This window comes from Nesoenas mayeri, assembly GCF_963082525.1.
Source record: "Nesoenas mayeri genome assembly, chromosome: 3".
Lineage (NCBI taxonomy): Eukaryota > Metazoa > Chordata > Aves > Columbiformes > Columbidae > Nesoenas > Nesoenas mayeri.
Window position 1 is genome coordinate 85,994,124 of NC_137544.1, and position 23,366 is coordinate 86,017,489.

The following is a 23,366-nucleotide window of genomic DNA, read 5'->3' on the forward strand; positions in this document are numbered from 1 at the left end:
CTTGCCTCCTTATATGTCCTAAAAATAAAGAGAACAAGGTGGTACCATTGCATTTTAAAATTACACAGAAACATTGCCATCAATACTGATAGTTGCATAACACTGAGAGAGTTAGATTTTAGTTGTTTCTTTAGTATTTAGTGTATGGAGATGCTGACATTGCTGCAACATAAATGTTTTTCTCTGGAGTTAAGTGAAGTTTAATAAGATGGATTAATATATCCTCTTTTTTTTTTCCTGTTTCCATTAGGAAATCAGTGGAGTTTTATAAATAACAGCCTTCACACTCAGAGTCTGAGCAGATCAACTAAAGGCAACAGTAGCCTAGATAGACTGTATTCCCGAAAGATCAGAAAACAGCTTGTGCATCATAAACAGGTGACTTCCAGCACGGTAGTGGCTATTTTCACAGAAGTATATCTCATTTATAGTATATCTCATTTCTTGAAATAACAGCTTTGGCCTTGGGACTCATTCAGCCTTGCTTTTGCATAGGTCTGGTTCTGTAGCTAAAGGCTGCCTAACTTCTTTGACATTCATCTCAAACTGTGGGGCTTGGGATCTGCTGGAAGAACAGATGTTGGAGTGTAATTTGCACTCTCTGGCCCATATTGGACAGTAAATATAATTTACTTTTTAGATAAATCTGTGCACCTAAGCTGTGGTTTAAAAGTTGGTAATTCTTAAGAGGCAAAATTTTCATTTCTAAGTACAACTATGCAGGTTTTATGACCCTGGGCATGTATGGCTTGAGCTCCTTTACAAACACTGTTTCTTCTTAAACTTTATCTGTTCTGGGTCTGCTAGCAGCCCCTTATATTGTCTTAGTTATAATTTTACATAAATTGTATTTTAAAAGCTCAAGTTGCAGTTTGAACGAAGATTATTATCATATGAACATACTGATCCTTTTAACTTCTTATTGCTTAAATTTTCATTTTTTCCTATTAACATTTTCTTTTAGCAACTTAACTTATTAAAAGCAAAACAGAAGGCTTTGGTGGAACAGATGGAAAAAGAGAAAATACAAAGCAACAAAGGATCATCATACAAACTTTTAGTAGAACAGGCAAAACTAAAGCAGGCCACTTCAAAGGTATGATGCTCTGAAACTGTAACTGACTTCTTGTCCCTCGTGTGAAAAGACCTGTTCCTGCAAAGTCACTTTTGTCCTACACTGACCTTATTTGAAAAGGTTGTTCCATCATGGCTGCTATCAGGTATTTTCTGATGCTGAAAACAGCAGCCATCTGTAAATTTCTTGCACTGTGAAAAATAGTTTATCTTTCTACAGGTGTTTTTAGGTAGTCATGGCCAAAATCAGTAATAATCTTGTAGCTTTGGGCATGCCAGTCTTATCTTTTCACTTTGGATAACATATACCCGTAGAAATGTAAAACAATATTTTATATGGTGAATTTTAATGCATGATACTCTTCTGGATGCTCTTCTGATTGAATAAGCAGAAAATAATCATGTCAATGACTGTCTCCTGCAACTAATAAATATGACTTTTGAGACTGTTTTCTGAGCTTTCTCAGAAGGTTCTTAGCATCCTATAAGTACTTACCACATAAGTTGCAGCATCTTGCAGTAAGCCCCAGATATTGAAAGTGGATGTGGTAGTTAAATAATTATTTTGATCATGAGATGAGGTGCTGAAATATAAGGATTTCCAGAGACGGCAACACAGACTTTGCAGAGAGCACAAACAAATGTGGAAATCTTTCTGGATACCAAACTTAGGTATCTCTTTAAATATTTACTCTTTAGTTCCAGAAGTACCTATGTCTGTTAGGATAACTGAAAATAGGCCTGTGAAAAGTGATTGTAGAATGTTGGGCCTTAAAGGCAGTCTAAAGGGAAATGTTACAACAATTTCCCATAATTATGGAAAAACAAACAAACACCCTGAACAAACAAAAAACCAATCAACCAACAACAACAGAAAATGAAACACCAGCATAAAAATAAAGGCCTAAGTTTTCACTAACTCTGCTTGTCATGGCTGTTCTTTCCTGCACTGTCTTCTGCTTTATTCCAGCAGGTTGTATCAGGGGGGCTACTCCACTGGGCGCTCCCTTGAAACATCTTTAAGTGAGTCACTGGCTGAAATACGCTGTCCAGCTATTTAAGTTTCACTTTACAGCAGCCATGTTGTATCAAAAAAACATGTTGAACTAAAGAATTTTCCTCTTGCAGTATCTTAACATCTAGTTATGGTTTTACTGTACACTTGATAGTTGCAGTTCATGCAGTTTTTGCTACTTCACCTACTAATTGCTTTTAGTTATGACAAGCTGTGAGTAACTTAAAACATTTATTGCATTTAGGAGAAAGATGAAACCTTTGTTTTAGTAAATAGTTCTTTCTCTGGTCTACTTCAGTTGCTGCTGCTTAAGTGAGATTATAAGAAGCATTTGTGTTACCTAATTCTAGACTGCTTGTGTAGCTGATAAAATTAACGGAGCTGCTAAATGTGTGCTCTTGGTGGATGGGAGGATTAATAAAAGCACTGTCTTCCCTCCATTGAATTTGTAGACCCACTGTAAAAAAGGTTGTAGATTAGAGCCCTGATCGGTTATCAAACTAGTTCAACTTATGGTGGCTAATGGACACTTTGTACCCTGGAAATATTAAGAAACTTAGAAATTATTGATGATTTATTGAATGTGAAGAACTGAGAAGTCAGCATTCTTGTAAGGGTAAATTGCCGTGTTAGCTATTTTAGTATACAGTTTCCTTTATGGTAACCATAGCTTTATATGCAGGTATGGAAATACAAAAAGAACTTCTAAAATTCATATTCTCAATATGACTTATGGCAAAATAAAGACTTAATTTTCACCTGTGCAGAGCTGGATAATTTGGTTATGAGTCTGTCACCTGAGATAACAAAACTAATTTCTGTCAATAAAGCCTTAATTCCATTCCATATTCTCATATACTGTTAGACCCTCTTTCTTCAAGTTTTACAGTTACTGGTATTGCTGCCTCAAGTTTTCACTGGGAAAAGATTCAGAGGTTAGTTTGAAAATGTAACTTGTTTCAAATTTAACTTCTGCAGCACTTCAAGGACTTAATACGCTTACGCCGGACTGCAGAATGGCCTCGTTCTACTTTAGATACAGAAGTATCAACAACAAAGGAAACTCCAGAAATTGAACCACTTCCATTTACACTGGCACACGAACGTTGTATTTCTGTAGTGCAGAAGCTGGCACTCTTTCTCTTGTCAATGGACTTTACTTGTCATGCAGACTTGCTTCTGTTTGTTTGTAAGGTAAAAAAAATATGGAACATATTACTCTGTAGCTGCAATGGAGACCACATTAAATTAGCTTTCTATTACTGCTTTTTTGCTGGCTTATTTGTAAAAATTAGCTGCAGCATTACAATTTCTAGTAATTTCTGGTGAGGTAGTTTTTCTGATCTGTCACCTTTTGTGTAACTTAAAATTTGATGGCTTCAAAATTACAGAGAAAAAGTAACTTCAAAAAAATAGATTGGTGCACAAGTAATTGCGGTTTTTGGACTGTGCATTTTAAATCATTAGAACTAGGCTCAGGCACATCTTTATTAATCAAAACAGGAACCATAACAATCAACACATTTTTGCCAATGAGAAATAAGTTTGTTTATTCACGTATCATAAATATCTGTGCTTTGGGATTCAATGAACTTTTGGAAAGCATTTTGTGAACCCTGCTTGTTGTGGAAGCATTTTCCCTGCAAAAAGTTGTCGAGATGGTTGAAGAAGTAATAGTCAGTTGGTGAGAGGAATATGGTGGATGAGGCAAAACTTTATAGCCCAATCCATTCAACTTTTTAAGCATTAATTGTGCACTGTGTGGTCAGGTGTTGTCGTGGAGAAGAATTGGGTCCCTTCTGTTGACCAACGCTGGCTGCAGGTGTTGCAGTTTTTAGTGCATCTCATCAATTTTCTGAGCAGACTTCTCCGATGAAATAGTTTCACTGGGCTTCAGAAAGCTGTAGTGGATCAGACTGGCTGCAAACCACCAAACAGTGACCGTGACCTTTTTTTGGCGCAAGTTTGGCTTTGGGAAGAGCTTTGGAGTTTCTTCTCGGTCCAGCCACTGAGCTGGTTGTTGCTGGTTGTTGTATAAAATCCACTTTTCATTGCACGTCAAAATCTGATTGAGAAATGGTTTGTTGTTGTTGTGTAGAAGATGACACTGCAAAACGACGATTTTTTTGATTTTCAGTCAGCTCATGAGGCATCCACCTCCTGAGCTTTTCCACCTTTCCAATTTGCTTCAAATGCCACATGACCATGGAATGGTCAGTGTTAAGTTCTTTGGCAACTTCTCGTGTAGTTGTAAGAGGATCAGCTTCGATGATTGCTCTCACTTGATTGTTGTCACCTTCTGCTGGCCGGCCGCTATGCTCCTCATCTTCAAGGCTCTTATCTCCTTTGCAAAACTTCTTGACCCACCACTGCACTCAATGTTCGTCAGCAGTTCCTGGGCCAAATGGGCTGATGATGTCGTGAGTTGTCTCTGCTGCTTTATGACCCATATTGAACATGAATAAGAAAATTGCTTGAATTTCCTTTTTGTATAACGTCATTTATAGAATCACAGAATCATTTCTGTTGGAAGAGACCCTCAGGATCATCGAGTCCAACCATAACCTAACTCTGGCACTAATCCATGTCCATAATCTAAAATAAATATCAAATAAACATCAAGTAATAAGTCGGTAGTAAAAAAACATATGGTGAGAAAAGCGCATTAAAATGATATATAACATAAGCACATTTATTTAGGAATGTATTCCAATTTCAAATGGCAAATTTCAAAACTACAAAACCTGCAGTTACTTTTGCACCAACTTCATAATTGCTCTTGTAAAATACTAAAATTTAAAGCTAGTAAAAAAACCTGATTTACTTGCAAGCAAAATCTAATAATCATAGAAGTTAAATCTATTACATATCTTCATAGTGTTAAATATGAATAGGCATATATTTCCTTTTTATAGGTTCTTGCCAGAATTGCAAATGCTACAAGACCAACAATTCATTTATGTGAGATTGTAAATGAGACTCAGTTGGAAAGGTTATTGCTGCTTCTCGTTGGAACCGACTTTAACAGAGGAGACATCTCTTGGGGAGGAGCATGGGCTCAGTATTCTCTGACTTGTATGCTGCAGGATATTCTAGCAGGTTTGGTTCATGTTTTTCAGAATGTATGTTACACTTGACAGTTTCTTTAATGTTTTAGTTGGTTTTTTTTTTTTAATTATGTTAGAATCTGCTGACATTGTTAAGATATTAAAAAAAATCTTAAAATTGAGATTAGTGTGTAAAAAAGGCAATTTAAAATTGCAGTTACAATCAGTCCTGAATTTGTGCCTTGTGCATTGAAAGTTAATATTTATATGACACTGATGATTTTCAAATTATTCAGAACTGTACCCATAAAGAAGTATCCCTTAGAGAATTTAAGAGTTAGATGAAAAAAAGCAAAAAAGCAGCTAGTTGGTTGAGAAACTGGGATGTTAGTTTGTAATGGGAATAAAGCTTGAAATGGAGTTTTCTGCTTGATCTAATACATAGGAGAGCTCTTGGCACCGATAGCAGCTGAAGCCATGGAAGAGAGTGCTTTGGCAGAAGATGCTGGAGCTTCGGCTGGTGATTCTGATGACTCTCTCCAGCAGTCCACGGTTCAGTTAGTGGAAACAATAGATGAGCCTTTGACACATGACATCACAGGTAAATTATTCATATTCTTGACACATATATGTGTACTGAAAAAAAAAAAAAAGAAAAAAAATCTTTGTTGTTATTCAGCTGTCAAAATATCAGTAAATATTTTTGGTGAAAGATAATTAGTTTTGGAAAGTATAGGCAGAATATGAGCAATGCTTCAACTTAGTTTTACATATGAGCAGTAAAAAATGGTTGTTTTTCTGATTATTTAAAACAGGCAACTTCATTTTTTTTATTGCATTCATTAACTTTTTCCACTAAGAGCTCTAATATTAAAAGCTTTAAAATTGTCCATAAAGTGTGTGATATATCCATGTTTTATATTTTGTACTGTTCAGTATTAATATTTTTTTAATCATTCAAAGGTGCTCCACCTCTGTCATCTCTGGAAAAAGACAAGGACATTGACCTTGAATTACTGCAAGACTTGATGGAAGTTGATATTGATCCTTTAGATATTGATCTGGAAAAAGATCCCCTTGCAGCCAAAGTCTTCAAGGTATGACACACCTGAGTTTCCAGGATAACCTTTACATGTGCAGTAAAGTCCTTTCTCACTTATACTTCTTCATTAGTGCTATTTGATGTTTTAGGCCTGCTTTTAGATTTTTATAAAGGTTTAATTAGAATGACAGGAAAGGATGTAGAGATTGTGTTCACATCTTAGATATATTTCTATTTCAGTTGACCACAAAATATGTTGCTTTTGCATGCCAATAACTGTATAAACAAGAGATTCTAACTTTACTCAAACCTTAGCACATGATAAAAAACACATAAGCATAATAGAAAAGAAAAATAACATCTAGTTTTGTCCTTTTTTGTTAGGAATAAAATGCCACTTGCTTCTTCAATTGATCCTAAGAGTTAATACTGCTAGTATTGTGGGTTTTTTTTAAAAAAGTCAGTAGTAGCTAGTGTTCAGACCAGCTTCAGACTATGAAGAAAAGAAACTACAAAACTGATTTCAGTGTGGAACAAGAAAATTATTACATGATTTCATACTCTGTCTGTAAGAGTGACACTCTCATCTGGAGTTTTCCCACTCCTCTCACTATTGACTTAAACCTTCAGCCTCATTTGAATTAACCTAAATTATTTTTCTTAGTACTTGCTCAGGCAAGACTAAATTTTCTTTATTTTCTGTATTCTCTCATATGTCCTTCCACTGATTATCTGTCATGGAAAGTTTTTGTGGTTTTTTTTAACTTTAAATTTCACCCTACAAAAATATTCTACTTACTGCTTAATTTTTGAGTTACTAATTTTTTCCCTCCTTCTTTATTTAGCTATTATTTAATTTGGCAGTACTCCTTAGTCCACTTTATCCACATTATCTTATTGCCTGATCAGTTGTCCTCTAATAAACAGTCAGTAAAGCACTTCTTCATTCTTAATCCTTCTTAAGATTTGCTTCTGTGTCTGTAAAATGACAGTTGATGCTGGATCTTGCCATTACAACGACAGGCATACACAAATTGCCTTCATACAGTCTTGCATTACTATTTTTTTTCTTCTGATCCATATACTTTCTAAGTGTCTTAAGTTATGAAACTCGAGTAGAGATTATTCAATTCTTTCTTTGGCAGAGTGCAGTGCAAATAATCCCTGAGCCTCACTGAGGCTTAAAGGTACTTTAACAGTACAATTAATGATATAGTATTCTGTCTTGATAAATAACTTCTTAAAATATCTCTGTGATACTCCACTTCTAAATTTACAGTATGATACAAATCTGTGAATAAAAACAGGTGATAACATTTTCAAATTGACTTCTGGTATCTTTGAGACAGCTCACTACAACTACTGGATTTTGACAATTGCTAAGGATTCAGTAGCTTATACTGCAATAACAACGGAAACAAAATTTTCTAAAGCCATTGAATCCAATCTTATTGTTTTAATTTTTTGTTACTTCAGTGTTGTTAGTAATTTTATTTTTGTACTTTGGCAGTCTAATGAGTTGCTGTTTATTTTTTTCATGTTGTTTGGTTTGGTTTTTAAGCCTATAAGCAGCACCTGGTATGATTACTGGGGTGCCGATTATGGTACCTACAATTACAATCCTTACATTGGAGGTGTTGGAATTCCAGTTGCAAAACCACCAGTAACTACAGAGAAAAATGGATCACAAACTGTGAGCATATCTGTCTCTCAAGGTAAGCCATGAACAAAAGTTCTGTTTGGGGTCTCTTTTATGTGTATTTGACACTGTTGCATATCAAATTATGTTGACAACCTCTGCGTGCATTAAGTGGAAAGAATTCAGTTTTCTATATGCTGTGTTTTTTCTGTGGTAACTGAGAGAATATTCTGTGAGGTTTATATTTAAAACTGCCTAATATAGCAGAAAATCTTTTTTTCTAACATTTTTGAACACACACTTGTAGACAGTTCTAAATCATTCCTGTTTTCTCAGAAAATTTTGTTTGGAAGCTCTTTTCTGGTTGTCTGGTATTTTGGAAAGTTGGCTTTACCCTAAGAAATGAGGTGGTGGACTTGTTAAGCTTGGATGAGTACTGTTGAACTGGGGTGACAGATCTTTCCCTTGCCACCCTGAAAAACAGCTTTTTAGTTCTTGTTTGAGAGCTATTACCTTAGGAAAAACAGGTTTACATATATGCAAATTTAGTCATCTATAATATTAAAGTGACTGTGAAAAGCAATATGTGTGTTTCACAAAAATGTAGTATTTTATTAATAATATATTTAATGTCTATAAGAATCTTGCATTCATGTTAGATTTTCAGTTTCTACATTCTGCTTCTGTCATGTATAAAAGTGAATCTTCCTGTTAGTGATACTAAGATTTTTTTCAGTTTAATATGGACTGTCTATCTATATTGCTTGCACAGGAAGTAATAGTAACTAATTATATAGGTCTTTGATATAATTCAGTTTACCCTGTTTGTGGCCTTGTGTAGCTTTAGATGCACGTCTAGAAGTTGGCCTTGAACAGCAGGCTGAGCTGATGCTGAAAATGATGTCCACCCTGGAGGCTGATTCCATTCTACAAGCATTAACAAACACATCTCCTACACGTAAGTACATGATGTCTGATCATTCTCTTCACATAATGACACGATGCTTTGAAATTTGTACTGATTTTTTCTGTAGTCACTCTAGCAGCTTAGAAAAAGTTAAATTTCATTTCATCTGTTACGATGAGCTTTAGAAATATTTCTTTATTTAGATTTTTTAAATTATGCGTAGACATATATTTAAGACAACTTGTGAAACTGGTCAAATATGCAGTATTCCTTTTACAGTGTGTAATATTACAATGGAGGAATTGTTTTTGTTTTCTGATGTAGGTAAAAATGAACGTTAAGTTTCCTGTTTTTCTGAAGCTCCATTCTTGCATTCAATGTGAAATTTCAGCTGTTTCAAAGCTGCTTTGCACTCGACAGTTTCAACTTTTCAGGGATCAAAGTGAAAACATTTGAATACAATTTTGAACTCACCTGTTTAGTAAGCTTATGATATAAAACAATTCATGATGCCGATTTACTTTTGAACATCTTTTAAATTAATTGCACTCTCCATCTGGTTAAGGTGTGCTTCTTTGTAGTTCTCTGGGGTACCATACAGTCATTAGTTGAATATCTGATGATGGAGTTGGTTTAGTGACATCCTCAGACTTTATTTTCTGGAAGTTTATTATTGCCTGCAGTAGCTTTACCATAATGCATGAAAGAGATGTTCAATTGCCTGTCTTACCATAGTGTTACCAGGACACTCCTATGATGTATGTTTGGCAAGAATTATGAAAATGTATCTCAGTGGACTCACTTTCCAAAGATTTTGTGTGAAGCTGGAGGTGTCTGACATTCAAGGATGCCTTTGCAGTATGGTAGTCAGTAGTCAAGCGCAGCTGAACACCACATTGAAGATATTTTAAATTATAAAATAAGTGTCCCTTAAGCACAGAATTTGGGGAAATAAATATTAAATTACTTTTAGAAAATTTTGCAAAATAACTCATGGGGAGCTGGTACTTTTGGTTTGTTTTTTAGTAACTCAGTCTCCTAGTGGAACAGATGATTCCTTGCTAAGAGGATTACATGCTGCTAACCAAAATGCCCAGTTGATTGTACAGTTGTCATCTATACCTATGCTGAGCGCATGCTTCAACAAACTTTTTTCCATGCTACAAGTCCACCATGTTCAGGTATAGAATTATGAACTTTGAAATATTTTGATAGTATTTCTCTCTATATTTGCAAGTTGTTTGCCTGTATTTCGTAATACTTAGGGTGCAAATAACCTGTTATGTGCTTTATTGCTTTTGAAGTTGTAATGTACAACAGTACCAATAATGTAATAGGCAAACTGGTGAAAGCTTTTGTCAAATAGGACATATATTGAAAAAGCAGGTATACATTTTCGTATTTAAAAAAAAGTTATTAGGTTAATTGTTAGCTTATTAGTGAAGAGTGTCACTAAGTGTGCGGTCTCTGTCTGTGGAGATTTTCAAAACCCAGCTGGATAAGCCCTTGAGCTGCCCAAGTCTGACATCTCGATTGGCCCTTCTTTGAGTAGAAAATTGGACTGAGTAACCTCTTTAGAGTTCCCTTCCAACCTGAACTGTCCAGTGATCCTAAATATTAAAGTTAGAAGTATGCTTTTTAAACAGTCGGCTTGGCGACACTTTTCTTGATACGTACAAGGGAGTGCCATGTGTGCTGTAGAGGAGTGGTTAGGTGCCTGCCTACCTGTTCATGTTTTAATTGGGTGACTGACTCCGTCCCTCAGTCGTTCCTTAAATACGTCAGCCAAAATACGTAAAGGACCTTGATGCTTCCTCAAAGTATCTGAGTAGTTATTTTTCTCAAGGGAGTTATTCAGAGTGAGCATCAGTGTGTCTCTGATAATTAAAGGAGGTTTCCCAGTAATTAAATTAACCTTTTAAATAATTTTGGTTGACTAGTGAACATCATTTGACTATATTGAGATATTCCATAAGTTTACGTGCAAATCAGTGTTACAGATGTAAGGTTAGGATACAGGAATGTCTAAGCAGTGTGTAAAGCTATTTTTTAATGTAAATTTGATGAAACTTCTTAAGAGAAACTTAACTGTATTTAGAAGAAATAATTTTTACAAAAACATAGCAGAAATAGTAGTTATGCTGAATATGACTTGAATATTATGTTTATCAGAATCTTCATATCAAGTAAAGTGTGTGTTATCAGTGAAACATTAACACCTGAGAATGTAGCTAAGGTCTTTAAAATCAAAACAGCCTTTCATGCTCTGGAGTTGAGGAAAAACACTTGTTTGATCTGATACTGTTTTTTTTTCCCTTTTTTTCAGCTTGAATCCCTTTTACAGTTATGGCTCACATTAAGCCTAAATTCCAGCTCCTCTGGAAGTAAAGATAGTGGCGCTGATATTTTCCTTTATAACGCTAACCGAATACCTGTAATTTCCTTGAACCAAGGTAATATACATTAAATATGGGGAAATAATTTTCAGGAAACGAAATATTATTTTATTATGTTATTATTATTATTCAAGTACTAAATTTTTGTTAATAAGCAAGAAGTATTCAAATAAATATTCTTGGTAACAGCACTGTTGGGATAATGTCTTTGTTCTTATTAAAGAGCTCTTGGGCTCATTATCATCTTAACATGAAAAACATGTGGTTAGTATGTAATTAAAACATGGATTACTTGAATTTGCATAATCTCCTCAGAAATTAAATTGTAAAATTTGTGGTTCTTAATCATCATGAATCGCAAGAGGACTTTTTAAAAGACTCTTCTTAGTCTAAGGTGAACTGTGCACCTATATGTGCTTCTCTGACAAATGTCTTCTTGTATGCCATCCTGTGATCTCTTTATTATCAAAGGAATTGGTGTTGGGGGAATCTCTATTAGTTTTTGGCATCAGTCTACTATCTATTATGAACCTATTTTCCTGTAAATTTCTATAGTTTGTATATTTTAAAAAAATCTGTGATATTTTGCGGTGACAGTCCAAAACATGAGTGCCTGCTGTGATTAAACTGTAATGCTGACTTCCATGAGAGCATCTTTGCATCGTTTTCTGTGAGATATCAGGGTCTGGGCACTGCAGAAAGTTCTGTGGGCCAGTTCCTGGGAAGTGTTGGTGATGCTTCTTTTCTGATTTCCTGGAACAATAGTTGTCAAAACAATAATAGTAATAATAGTAAGAACAGTAATAACAATAATAAATATAGCGCCTCACGGTGAAAGTAGGAAATTCATAATAATACCATGAAGATTAAAGCTTGTAAAAACATGTTTTTCTTGACAGCTTCAGTAACTAGCTTCCTGTCAGTTCTGGCATGGTATCCTAATACGTTACTCCGGACATGGTGCCTTGTGCTTCACAGCCTAACTCTCATGACAAATATGCAGCTTAATGGTAAGTTGTGGGTGGTTTGGTTTGGTTTTGTTTTGCTTTGGTTTTATGTTGCCTGTTTAGTGACTAACAGATGAGTATTGATTCCCATGTGAAAGACTACTGTAACTTTCCCTCTGTCATCTAAGTACTTTTGTTGGTTCTTCTTACCTTGAGACTTTTGAACAGCGGGCTCCTTGAATTGTACCATGGAAGAAGAAGCCCTTGTGGTAAAAGAAAACATCACTATAAATAGGTTGTCAATATCTTCTAAAAATGAATTTTAGGACTAGCTAATCATCTGTGGGAATTAGCTTTGTACTATGGGAAGAGGTAGCAGAGAGAAAGGATTAGGGCACAATGAGAGAGATTTATGTTCTTCTGATGCAGTAGGGATATTTTCATAAGTATGCAGGCCCTAGTCATTGCTTATGTTAAGCTATTTGAAAATAAGCCTTTAGAAACAGAATCTATTGAAAAAGAAATCCAGCCATTTCATTTCCGTATGCACAGCAGATTGTCTCACATTCTGTATATTGCTCCATAACACACTAGAAATAATCTGCCTTTGTGAATGAGATTTTGCCACAAGACTGGTAGAAATTAAAAGATGTAATCACAGTATCACAGTATCACAGTATGTTTGGGATTGGAAGGGACCTCAAAAGATCATCTAGTCCAATCCCCCTGCTGGAGCAGGAACGCCTAGGTGAGGTTGCACAGGAACATGTCCAGGTGGGTCTTGAATGTCTCCAGAGAAGGAGACTCCACAACCCCCCTGGGCAGCCTGTTCCAGTGCTCTGTCACCCTTACTGAGAAGAAGTTTTTTCTCAAATATTGAGAAAAATATATAATCAAATATATAATATAATATAATAATATCATAATATAATAATATATATAACAATAATAATATAGTAATAATAATATATAATATATATTATATTGTTATTATGTTATTATATTATTATATTATTATATTATTATATTATATATATTATAAATTATATTATATATTATATATAATAACAATATAATAATAATAATATAATAATATATATATAATAATTTTATATAATAAAAATATCTCTATAATATTGAAATTAAGCTTCTAAACGGCTCACTATCTTACGGCAGCTGTCGTGAGGAATGTGGCCTTGTCCTCAAGGCTAAAGAAGAATTAAGTAGTAAGAACTTGGAGACTAGAATCTTTAAGAACTTATGTTAGACCAAATCAGAGCTCTTATAAACTCTGTTCTCAGTCCAAGCATATAACTAAAGATAGTGATTACAGAAGAAAGAAACCCAAAGCCACCTGAAGATCACATTTCTGGGAAGCAATTTGCCATTTTCCACACCTTTCCTCAAAGATGCTTATGAATCTTTTGTTAATATGTGCCATTTCATATCACTACCCTTAGGATGCACTTTTTTCTTCTAGTTTCCACTTTCTGTCCCTTTTCTGTGATGTTATTTCAGTCTCACGAAACTGTTGAAATTTTTGCTATTAGGTGAAATAGTAGAGCTGTGATTAAATTAGTGGAAGAGACTTAATTGATATTCTCAAACTGAGACCTGTTCTTGGTATTTGAGAATAGAACATGGCTGGATTTGTAGGATAAGCGTGCATGCAGTTAACAGCCACGTGTGTTTTCACCGCTCCAATTTGTAACTGTAGACTAGCAATTTCCAAAAATTATGCTATATGTATCGCTGAGCTGATATGTGAATCTTTTCCAAGTGGTATGAGGCTCAATATTTGTGCTCTGACGCTGACAGACAGGCAGCTGGATGTTTGCAGGAGTTTCTTAAGCAGCTGCCAGAGATCAGTAAGTGAGGGTGTGAATGAAAAGCTGCTCAGAAGCAACTGCTCCAGCTCAGTGCAGGTGCACTTCAGCATACAAATGTGGTTGTGGATTTTTGTGTATATAGGGTTGTGAGCCCAAGATTGGGGTTTGGTTTGAAAGGGCTGGAAGTGCAAGCTTGCTGGAGGGCAAAGAGTTGAAGGTGTGTCCTTTTATACATGTGTGTGGACTAACACAGATACATATCACTTAGCTGCCCCTTTTCCCGTACTCACTGATAGAACCAGGAGCTAACTAAGGTTAAGCCCCCATGAGATGACTTCTGTGACAGGATTCCTCAGCAGCTAATAATTCATGATAATATTCTGTCTCCTTGGCACCAATTTTTCACATTTAAGAAGTGAAATAATATCTGTTTAATTCTTGACAACTGATGGTGGGATCCATCAGACCACTTTTCCAATCAATAAATTTGGTTTCTGTGTGCTTTGGTTCAGAACTGGAATTAATAATGATCTAAATAAGCCATTGTAGACAGTGTCTCAGAGGAGTTCTGGAAAGCATGATCTCAAAAGTTACAAGCTTGTGAGAAGAGATCATTTTTTTTGTTGTTTGGGTGTTTTTGTTTGTGTGTGTTTGGTTGGTTGGTTTGGTTTTAAATATATACAGCCAGTAGAGAGCAAACAATTTAAAGACAAGTTGTTCCCGAGTCTGGCTTTCTTAGGAGTCAAATTTCTCTTTTATTCTCTTTAATCATGTAATGTTTTAAGCTATGAAATGCAGATGGTTCACACATCTTCACTTTTCTGACAGGTTATGGTTAGGGGTTTTGTGGGATTTATTTTGTTTTGTTTTGTTTTGGGATTTGTTTGTTTGTTTTCCTTTTTCACCACTAAGATGTCAATTATAGCTTATTGGGAATAATTTAGGTTGATCTTGCTAGATGTGTGTCATTATAAAATGAAGTTCTTTCCCCTTTTAATACCCAAAATACAATAAAGCCCCAGAATGTGTTCGTTTGGAATATGTCTTTACTGATGAAATAAAACACTACCAAAAATATTTTATTCAGATGATTTCAGGTGTAATAAACCTCTTCATAGAATCATAGAATCACAGAATGGTTTGGGTTGGAAGGGACCATAAAGATCACCTTAGTTCCAACCCCCTACCATGGGCAAGGACACCCTCCACTAGATCAGGCTGCTCAAAGCCCCATCCAGTCCGACCTTGGACTTTGCTGGGGTGGAGAATCCGCAGCTTCTCTAAGCAACTTGTTCCAGTGCCTCACCACCCTCATGGTGAAGAATTTCTTCCTTATATCTAATCTAAATATGCCCTCTTATAGTTAAAAGCCTGTGTCCTATCCTTACATGACCTTCAGATTCAATAAGCCTTTTGAATAAGCAAGAAGGCACCTCTTCTTGACAGAATCCTTATTAAATAATCAAATTTGCTGCTTCAGAAACTGAAGATGATTCACTAAACTCTTTGCAGGTGGATATTTTAGCACTGAGAAAATCCCACTATCACTGTTTTTGTAAACCATTGGATCTCAAAGCCTTCTCAGATAACCTCCTTAAGTTTGCTTTATTTAGTTGAAAATAATTATTGCCATTTGATATATACATTCACATTCAGCCATTCTGTTTTTCAAGGGAAGGAAAGGAAAAAGGAAGGGAAAGGAGAAACGAAAGGGAGGGAGATTAAAAAAAAAAAAATAGAGCAGTGCTTTTTCATATTCTTCCATCCATTCTATATAAGAGTCTTTCCTTATTTGCATTTTATGGAAAGCGTCTTTGAACCCACTTCTGAACTATTGTACTCTGAAGATTACAGTTTTGGTCACCATTTCTTCAAGAGGTGAATAGGAAGATCTTGGCATAAGAAATGAAGTGGTTCTAGAGATCTCATCCTAATGTTAATTTCAAAGCTATTTCTTAGTTATTTTTTCCAAAACCTCAGATCTCTCCAGTAGCAATCAAGGCTTTTCAGTTGTTGTGGGGTTTTGTTTGTTTGTTCCTTACCTGAGTATAGGGCAGATTCTTGTTGGAAACAGTCCTGTGTTGGGATTTAGGAGCAACTGCTGTCTAGGGCACATCAGCTGATGGTTAGAAAATCTTATTTCATTATGCCATTATGTGCTGATAAATGTCTTCAGAATGAGAGCTCAGTCTGTCTGTGCTTCAGAAACCTGAGGAGTGCAAGATATTCTTCAGGGACAAACCTGATACTCTTTTCAGAACAAGTACATTATTTTTTTTCAAGATCTGGGGACAAATTTTTCAAGGATAGTGTTTAAGATCAGTATCGAATGGGTGACATCTAGAACCATTTAGTGCCAGGAAGGTTGGTAGAAGCAAATCTACAGTGGCAAAGAAAAAATTCTCAGAGCTACAGTTGCTCTAAAGTAAACAGCTGGCATCTGTCAAAGTGTTCTCATAATGCAATTACTCATCTGGTGCTTTAGCAAGAACTATTCATGTTCTCCTCACATGCCCTTTTGCTTATCTGTTATTGTTGTCAGCAGAAATACTGTTTGAAAGCGTTGTTTTGAGCATAAACACTACCTGACAGAGCAGATAATATAGATGCATCGTGAGATCTGAGTTAGAACGTCAAACAAAACATATCAGATCACAAATATAATGTAGAAAAAAAAGTCACTTTTTAATTTTGTTGTGATATTTTAAGCTGTTAAATAGAAAATATAATAATAAAATAACATAGGAAGTATTGAAGATGTATTTATTCAGTTATGGCATCAACTCTGCCGTGAAACAGTAGAAAAACTATGGAGCTTTCTGATCCTTGAAGGAAATTGGTTGAGAGTTAGCATACGGACTTGGCTACTGCTTGTCAGGAGGAGATGGGCTGAGATTGTCAATTCTGGGGAAGTTCGGACATAATATCTGCTTGTTTTCAGATGTAAAGTCTTCACAAATAGCCAGATTTAATTAAGTAGTTATAATACAGACCTAACAAGTAAAGGTGAACACAACAGGAAAAATTTGGAGTTTTAAAAATAATGTTACCTTCAAAGAAAGGAACACCACGTGAATGAATTAAATGACTTGAAGCTACACCCCAAATGTGACCTCTTCTGAAGAAGGCAAGCATAAATATTCTGAAAGCTGTAGTTTCAATATGGAGTCTTTTAGTTAGTTCTCTTTTTTAAAAAAGAACATTGAATAGCAGTGTTGCTTGTCACACTGATCATTATAGGTGATTTGAGGTCTCTCAAGAAAATGAAATACCTTCTGTCTGTGAAGGTACCATTCTGTGAAGGAAAGCACAAAAGTACGTCCCTTTTTGAAATAAAAATATAAATATTTTCCATGCTTTGTGCACTTACTTTAGAACTAATTCGAATACTTAGTACTTTAGCACAAACTCAAATGTTATATAGCACAAAACTGAAGTCATACACAAAGTTGGAATGATGCAGTTATATTGAAACAATGAAAAGTTATAGAAAACTTTGAGAAATGGTATAACCAAATTCAGATTAACTTCTCATTTTGATTAGTTATGTCAGCTGCAGTTGAATGTGATTTTATTCATAGTGATTTGAAATTTCAAAATAATTTATAAGTGGAACTTATCTCAAAAAAAAAACCCATAAAAGGCAGTAATAAAACAGGTCAAGTATACGTGCAAGAGCTACAAGCTCAGCAAGCTGGTGTTCTTTGTGACGTAAGTGTCTTTTTCATTTTTAATTTGTATCATGATATACACAAAAACACCACCCAGAAACAACCAGTGTAAAAAAAACCTCACCAACAACCTACATACATAGTTTTCTTAGAGGGAAAATCAGTGTATTGTGTGTTTTACTTAAGAAAATGTTCAGGAATGCAGATTCAGAGGGGAAAAATAAACTTGATGAGTTCACTCAGGCTGGTGTTTCCAAGGCACATCCTGCAATGGAGGCTTCTCTGTTGTTCTGAAATGTTCAGTTTTTCTTTCAGAGAACCTGTGAAATTCTGTGGTTACTTTTTGCAGACTTGTCCCCCGCCTAGACAAGAGCTAGCCTTTCATCTTGTGCACTGTCAAATGTAAGCAAGAGCAGGCTTATTGTCTGCCATACAAAGGAACTGGAATGCTGTGGGAAGCTTTCTTGCTTTTATTCAACTCCAGCTATTGCTGTGCCATCAGTCATAGCCAACAGGCTTGTTCCACTGCTAATGTTGATAAAACAATGCAAAATGTTTTTTTATAGCTGTACAAGAAATACTTTCCCTGTTAGTTTTCTGCATTCATCTAAAACAAGAAGTCTATTTATAGGTTGAGAATAAAATGGCATTTGATAAGGGGAAAACTTACTGTGAATTATCTTCTCTGTTCATCTTCTCATAAGGATTTCTTCTCATAGCAAGTGTCTTTCCAATGCTATTTTCATTTCATTGCTCTGGAAGCATTTCAACTGAGATGGGAGCAGTCAAGGTTTAATTCTGTTTTTGACGGAGATATTTCCCTCCTGGTTGGGATCTTTAGCTTAAGGAAATGATTGTGAATGAAGGCTCTGATAAACAGAATGGGTAGTAAGTAGTTCTTTTACCAACCTCCCTAACTAAAAATCTGACATTGGGATGCGAAGGGATGCCAGCCAGGCTCTTGTACCAGAGCATCGTTTCCTCTCAATTTAATCTTCTTTATATGGTGAGATATACTGAAGAGGTGATCTCTCTCAGGCTGTAATAACATGTAATTTCATTTAGATACATGTAATATTATAAGAATGCCTATTCAATATTTTGAATTGATTCTATATACCACTACTGAATTTGTAAGATTTCCCAGGTAATAAAGCTCATTTGTTTGATCGTTAAGGGATGTATTTTAATTCTAATTCTGGTCCTCAAAGTTCTTATCTGTTAAGCTACCTACAGTTTTAGTCAATTATGAGAAGTCTCTGAATGTGCCAAGAACAAAAATATCTTAATTGTTTACAGGATAATAGAACATGTGATCTCTGTCTGACAACCTAACAGATGCACTTAAACCTTATTGAAGTGTTGGACTAGCAAAGAGGAACAAATCAAAATACATTGCTTCTACAAAAGGAAGCTCTGCTTTCAGGAATATTGCCTTAGCAAGCTTGGAACACTGATGGAAAAGTTTTGGGGAGTTATATCTGTACTTAGTGGAAAACACACACTCAAAATTGTAGTCCTGAGTAAGCAGCTTTCAGTAACTGATTTTGCAGAGAATATTTACACAGCATGGAATAAGTATAAGGAATATGCAGTATAAATGTTTGATTTACACTTAATGCTTACAGTTACAGACTTAATTCTCATGTCTTTATTTTTAAGCTGGTCCAAGCAGTGCCATTGGAGCTCAGGAAAGTACTGCCCAATTGTTGGTGTCAGATCCAAACCTCATTCATGTGTTAGTGAAATTTCTTTCTGGCACAAATCCTCATGGGACAAGTCAACACAGCCCACAGGTAACTAGCAATTGAGAGAAAAATTCTTTATAATAGGATTTCAGTACAGTTGACATAAAGATGTGTTATTCATAATGTGTTATATCTTTGGCTGCTTTCTTTTTTTTTGGTTCTGATGAGCAACCATGGGGGAGTTCATGTTGGTGATACACTCTTAGTGATCTTACTTTTTTACAACTATCTGAAGACTTGCCACAGGGAGAAGATGCTGTGCGATATGTCAGTGAATATGTTCCATGTTAGGATTTCTTAGCTGCACACATGAAAAAAGTAATAGAGTTCAGTTTGTTTTCTGGAGTCTCGTTGGGTTGGGATCAAAGTGCCAATGAAGATTAAGTTTAAATAACTAATAATTCCAGAATTTAAAATTATGGTTTTGTTTTCTGCCAGTTTTCTAAATTCATGTAGTGTTTACTGTTTCTCCTCATCTCAACTAATGTTTTTTTTGCTTTTTGCAGTCCTTGAAAAACCTCTGAATAGTGATAAAAAAACCCACCAAGTTAACTTGATTGGCTGTAATATTTCACAGGAGTCTCAGAAACACTTAGTTTAGGAGACAGAAAATACCTGATATTTCCAGTGTTTTCCAGAAAATTTTCCAGAAAATACATAGTCTTTCCCAGAACTTAAACATTGTGCAGTGCTATTAATTTAAGGCACTTGTAGTAAATGTGTGGTTTGTGAAAAAGCATGCAGATTAGCACAGAAATGTATTCTGTGAAGCATAGTTTGTGTTGCTGAAAAGGTAGTCTCAAGCTACAAAAAGAGTCTTAGGTAAATAATGGAATCATTTGCTTTTTACTCATGGTTAGTAATAGAAAACCACATAGTATAATTGATAGGGAATAGTTCTCTTGTGAAAACATTGTAATTTTTTTCACAAAGCAAGTTAAGCTACATAATACATTTCTGTTCTTAGAAAATGTTTTTGTTCGATATAGCTTAACGTTCTTGAAGACATTTCAGTTGTATGTAATACTAAAATGCCTTTCCCTGTAGGTTGGGCCAACAGCGACGCAAGCTATGCAAGAATTTCTTACTCGATTACAAGTGCACCTTTCTTCAACTTGTCCTCAGATGTTCAGTGAATTTTTATTGAAATTAATACATATACTTTCAACAGAAAGGTACATCTTAACTATTTTTTTCCTTTCATGCCCTCTTTCTCTTTAAAATCTGTGTTGACTATGAATCACAATGGACATGTGTATGTCCCACCTTGTGGTGCTGCCAGGTTATAGACGGACGAGATCTTTGCTCTTGCTGCAGCACTATCAGCAGGATCTGGGCTCTTCTGGCACGTGGAAGAGTGTGACTGGTTTCCACACACAGCGATCTGTGTGTGAGGGACAGTGAACAGAAGCACTAAACAGTTGGTTGGCCTGCCCCACTCTCCTTCTGGGGCCTGTTGATGTCTTGTTTCCCCACTAGTGTAGAGAAGAAATGCTGCTGGCCGGGGAAAGAGAAGAGCTTATGGCTTGTCTTTTACAGCTCTGCTCCCTCAAGGCTGTGTCGATGGGCGCAAGATTGTGCAGACAGCAGTACACCAGAAATGTGGTGGTTTTGGTCTGAAGTACACAGTATCGCAGAATCATTTTGGTTGGAAAAGACCTTTATGATCATCAAGTCTAACCATTAACCTAGCACTGTCAAGCCCACCTCTAAACCATGTCGCTAAAAACCTGATCCAAGTGTCTTTTAAACATCTCCAGGGAATCAGCATTTATTTCTAGTATTGATATTCTGCTCATCCCCAGGCAAAGGCTTCATATAATTAGGGATGAGCTTCCTCAGTTTCTGGTTTCCCAGTAGGTGGCACTTTGGTGTTACCTATTCTTTAATCATACAAAAACCAGTTTTGGCCTTCTTGAAGAGATTTTAACCTTAGTAACTTAAATTGGATGGGTGGTGTTTAGCTTGTTTCCTTCATGATCAATCACTTATACAAGAAATGCCATAATACAATAAAATCATTATTTCACAGTAAATCTTGGAATGCATGTCTGCATGCCATAATTTGTTTGAAATAAGCTGAGGACACCACTGAAAGAATAGGTTTTTAGATGTGTTTGATTTTTATTTTTTGACACAAACCGAAGGCGGGACTGAAATGTCATACAATGGGAGCAAAGCACCAGAAAAGGGTTTAGATGGTTATTTCTAAAACCTAAGGTAATTATTAAAGTATACCAGGTCTGCTATAAGCATAAGACTGATTGTGAGGAAAAGCAGTATTTTACTGTTGTAACTAATTAAATGCTAAATATTTTTTTCAGGGCTCTTCCTCTAAACTGTTTTGTTCTTTATTTAATTTTAAAAGTTATAGTAAGATTAATCAATGTCAAAAGATGAATATATCAAAAATTAGTAACTAACACTTCAAGAATTAGCACCATTTTTATTTTAAATATACTGATTCAAAAGGTTCATTTTTTTAGTCCACCAGTATATGTGTAAAAGCACTTGGGAAAACTTGTCCTTAAAAGAGATCCTTCAAGCAATTGAAGGTTGCAAGCACCAAACTGTAATGGTTTGAGTACCTTCTCATGGTCTTATGTATAGTTACTATTTAGATAGCTAAAACCTGACCGTTCTTTCTACTTTAGGTGGGGAAAAGAAAAGCAAACTAAACCCAAAATGTACTATGGAAAGAAAAGTGTTTTAATGATATCCTGTTAGAAAACAAATTATCTTAATGATATTAAGTATTAGATGACTTCTTCCCATGAAATTTTTCTGCAAACATACAAAACCTTTCACCCACAACAAAACAGGACTATATTCTAAACCTATACCTACAAAATTAACTGGATGATTAAAAATAATTATGGATCCTAGACTTTTTCAAACAAAACTTTAATCCTTAGTGGTACTAAGAAAGTGATAGGATGAGCAGGTTCTACAGGCTCTGTAATGACCAGTATATTAAGGAGTTATGAATGTTTGTCCCATGTGAAACATCAGATTGTGCTTCAACATGGATTTCTGAAAATGGCTGGATCAAGAAAAAAAGAAAACACCTAAAGAACAAAATACCCACAACAAAACAAACAAGCAAACCTGTTTAACTTTTTAATATATTTTTTTTTTCTTTCAGGGGTGCTTTCCAGACGGGTCAGGGACCCTTAGATGCTCAAGTGAAACTCTTGGAATTTACCTTGGAACAGAATTTCGAAGTTGTATCAGTTAGCACTATTTCTGCAGTAATTGAGTCTATAACGTTCCTTGTGCATCATTACATTACATGTTCGGACAAAGTGATGTCTCGCAGTGGCTCAGACAGCTCTGTGGGCGCTCGAGCCTGTTTTGGAGGGCTTTTTGCCAATATTATCCGTCCAGGTGATGCCAAAGCAGTTTGTGGAGAAATGACAAGGGATCAACTTATGTTTGATTTGTTAAAGCTGGTCAACATTTTAGTTCAGCTGCCACTTTCCAGTAACCGAGAATATAGTGCGCGTGTTCCAGTAGCCAGCAGTACTACAGACAGTGTGTCTGATGAAGAAAAGGTTTCAGGAGGCAAAGATGGCAATGGGAGCAACCCTAATACTCAAGGATCAACTGCATACGTGGCAGACTTGGTGTTGGCCAACCAACAAATTATGAGCCAGATTTTGTCTGCACTTGGCCAATGTAACAGCAGTGCTATGGCAACAATTATTGGTAGGTATTTTGTAAATAAAACAGAAGATCTTTTGGGGTGGTAAAACACTTAATATTTCTACCAACTCATAAATTGGGTGTATACATGAAAGAATGTGTCACAGCAATGACAGGACAAAAGAGACTGATGAGAAGTGAAAGGAGGGACAAGTATGCGAGGGGAAAAAACCCCAACAAACTACTGTGGGGTGGGAGGCAGTGATTAGAACCAAACAGGGAATGCATTTGGCATTTGAATTTGCTGAATCTCAGAATGGTCGAAAGGGGCCTCTGCAGATTCTCTAGACCAACCTCCCTGCACAAAGCAGGGTCACCTGGCAGTTGCCTCAGAGGGCAGGTTGCT

The 23,366-nt window shown here is 35.7% G+C and overlaps 1 protein-coding gene across 7 annotated transcripts in view; it reads left to right on the forward strand.

The window, feature by feature from the left end:
* Positions 1-23,366, forward strand: part of BIRC6 (baculoviral IAP repeat containing 6) — a 184,711-nt gene that overhangs the window by 70,590 nt on the left and 90,755 nt on the right. For 4 of the 7 annotated variants that reach the window (XM_080342353.1, XM_080342357.1, XM_080342354.1 and 1 more), the window contains exons 33-46: positions 251-393; positions 965-1,096; positions 3,068-3,283; positions 5,005-5,188; positions 5,582-5,737; positions 6,100-6,233; positions 7,740-7,893; positions 8,659-8,775; positions 9,751-9,905; positions 11,051-11,177; positions 12,020-12,130; positions 19,230-19,363; positions 20,363-20,490; positions 22,461-23,023. In XM_080342353.1, the coding sequence (XP_080198479.1) occupies positions 251-393; positions 965-1,096; positions 3,068-3,283; positions 5,005-5,188; positions 5,582-5,737; positions 6,100-6,233; positions 7,740-7,893; positions 8,659-8,775; positions 9,751-9,905; positions 11,051-11,177; positions 12,020-12,130; positions 19,230-19,363; positions 20,363-20,490; positions 22,461-23,023 (2,454 nt within the window). The remainder of the gene's footprint in view (positions 1-250; positions 394-964; positions 1,097-3,067; positions 3,284-5,004; positions 5,189-5,581; positions 5,738-6,099; positions 6,234-7,739; positions 7,894-8,658; positions 8,776-9,750; positions 9,906-11,050; positions 11,178-12,019; positions 12,131-19,229; positions 19,364-20,362; positions 20,491-22,460; positions 23,024-23,366) is intronic. The other 3 variants (XM_080342355.1, XM_080342356.1, XM_080342358.1) reach the window with 2 other exon arrangements.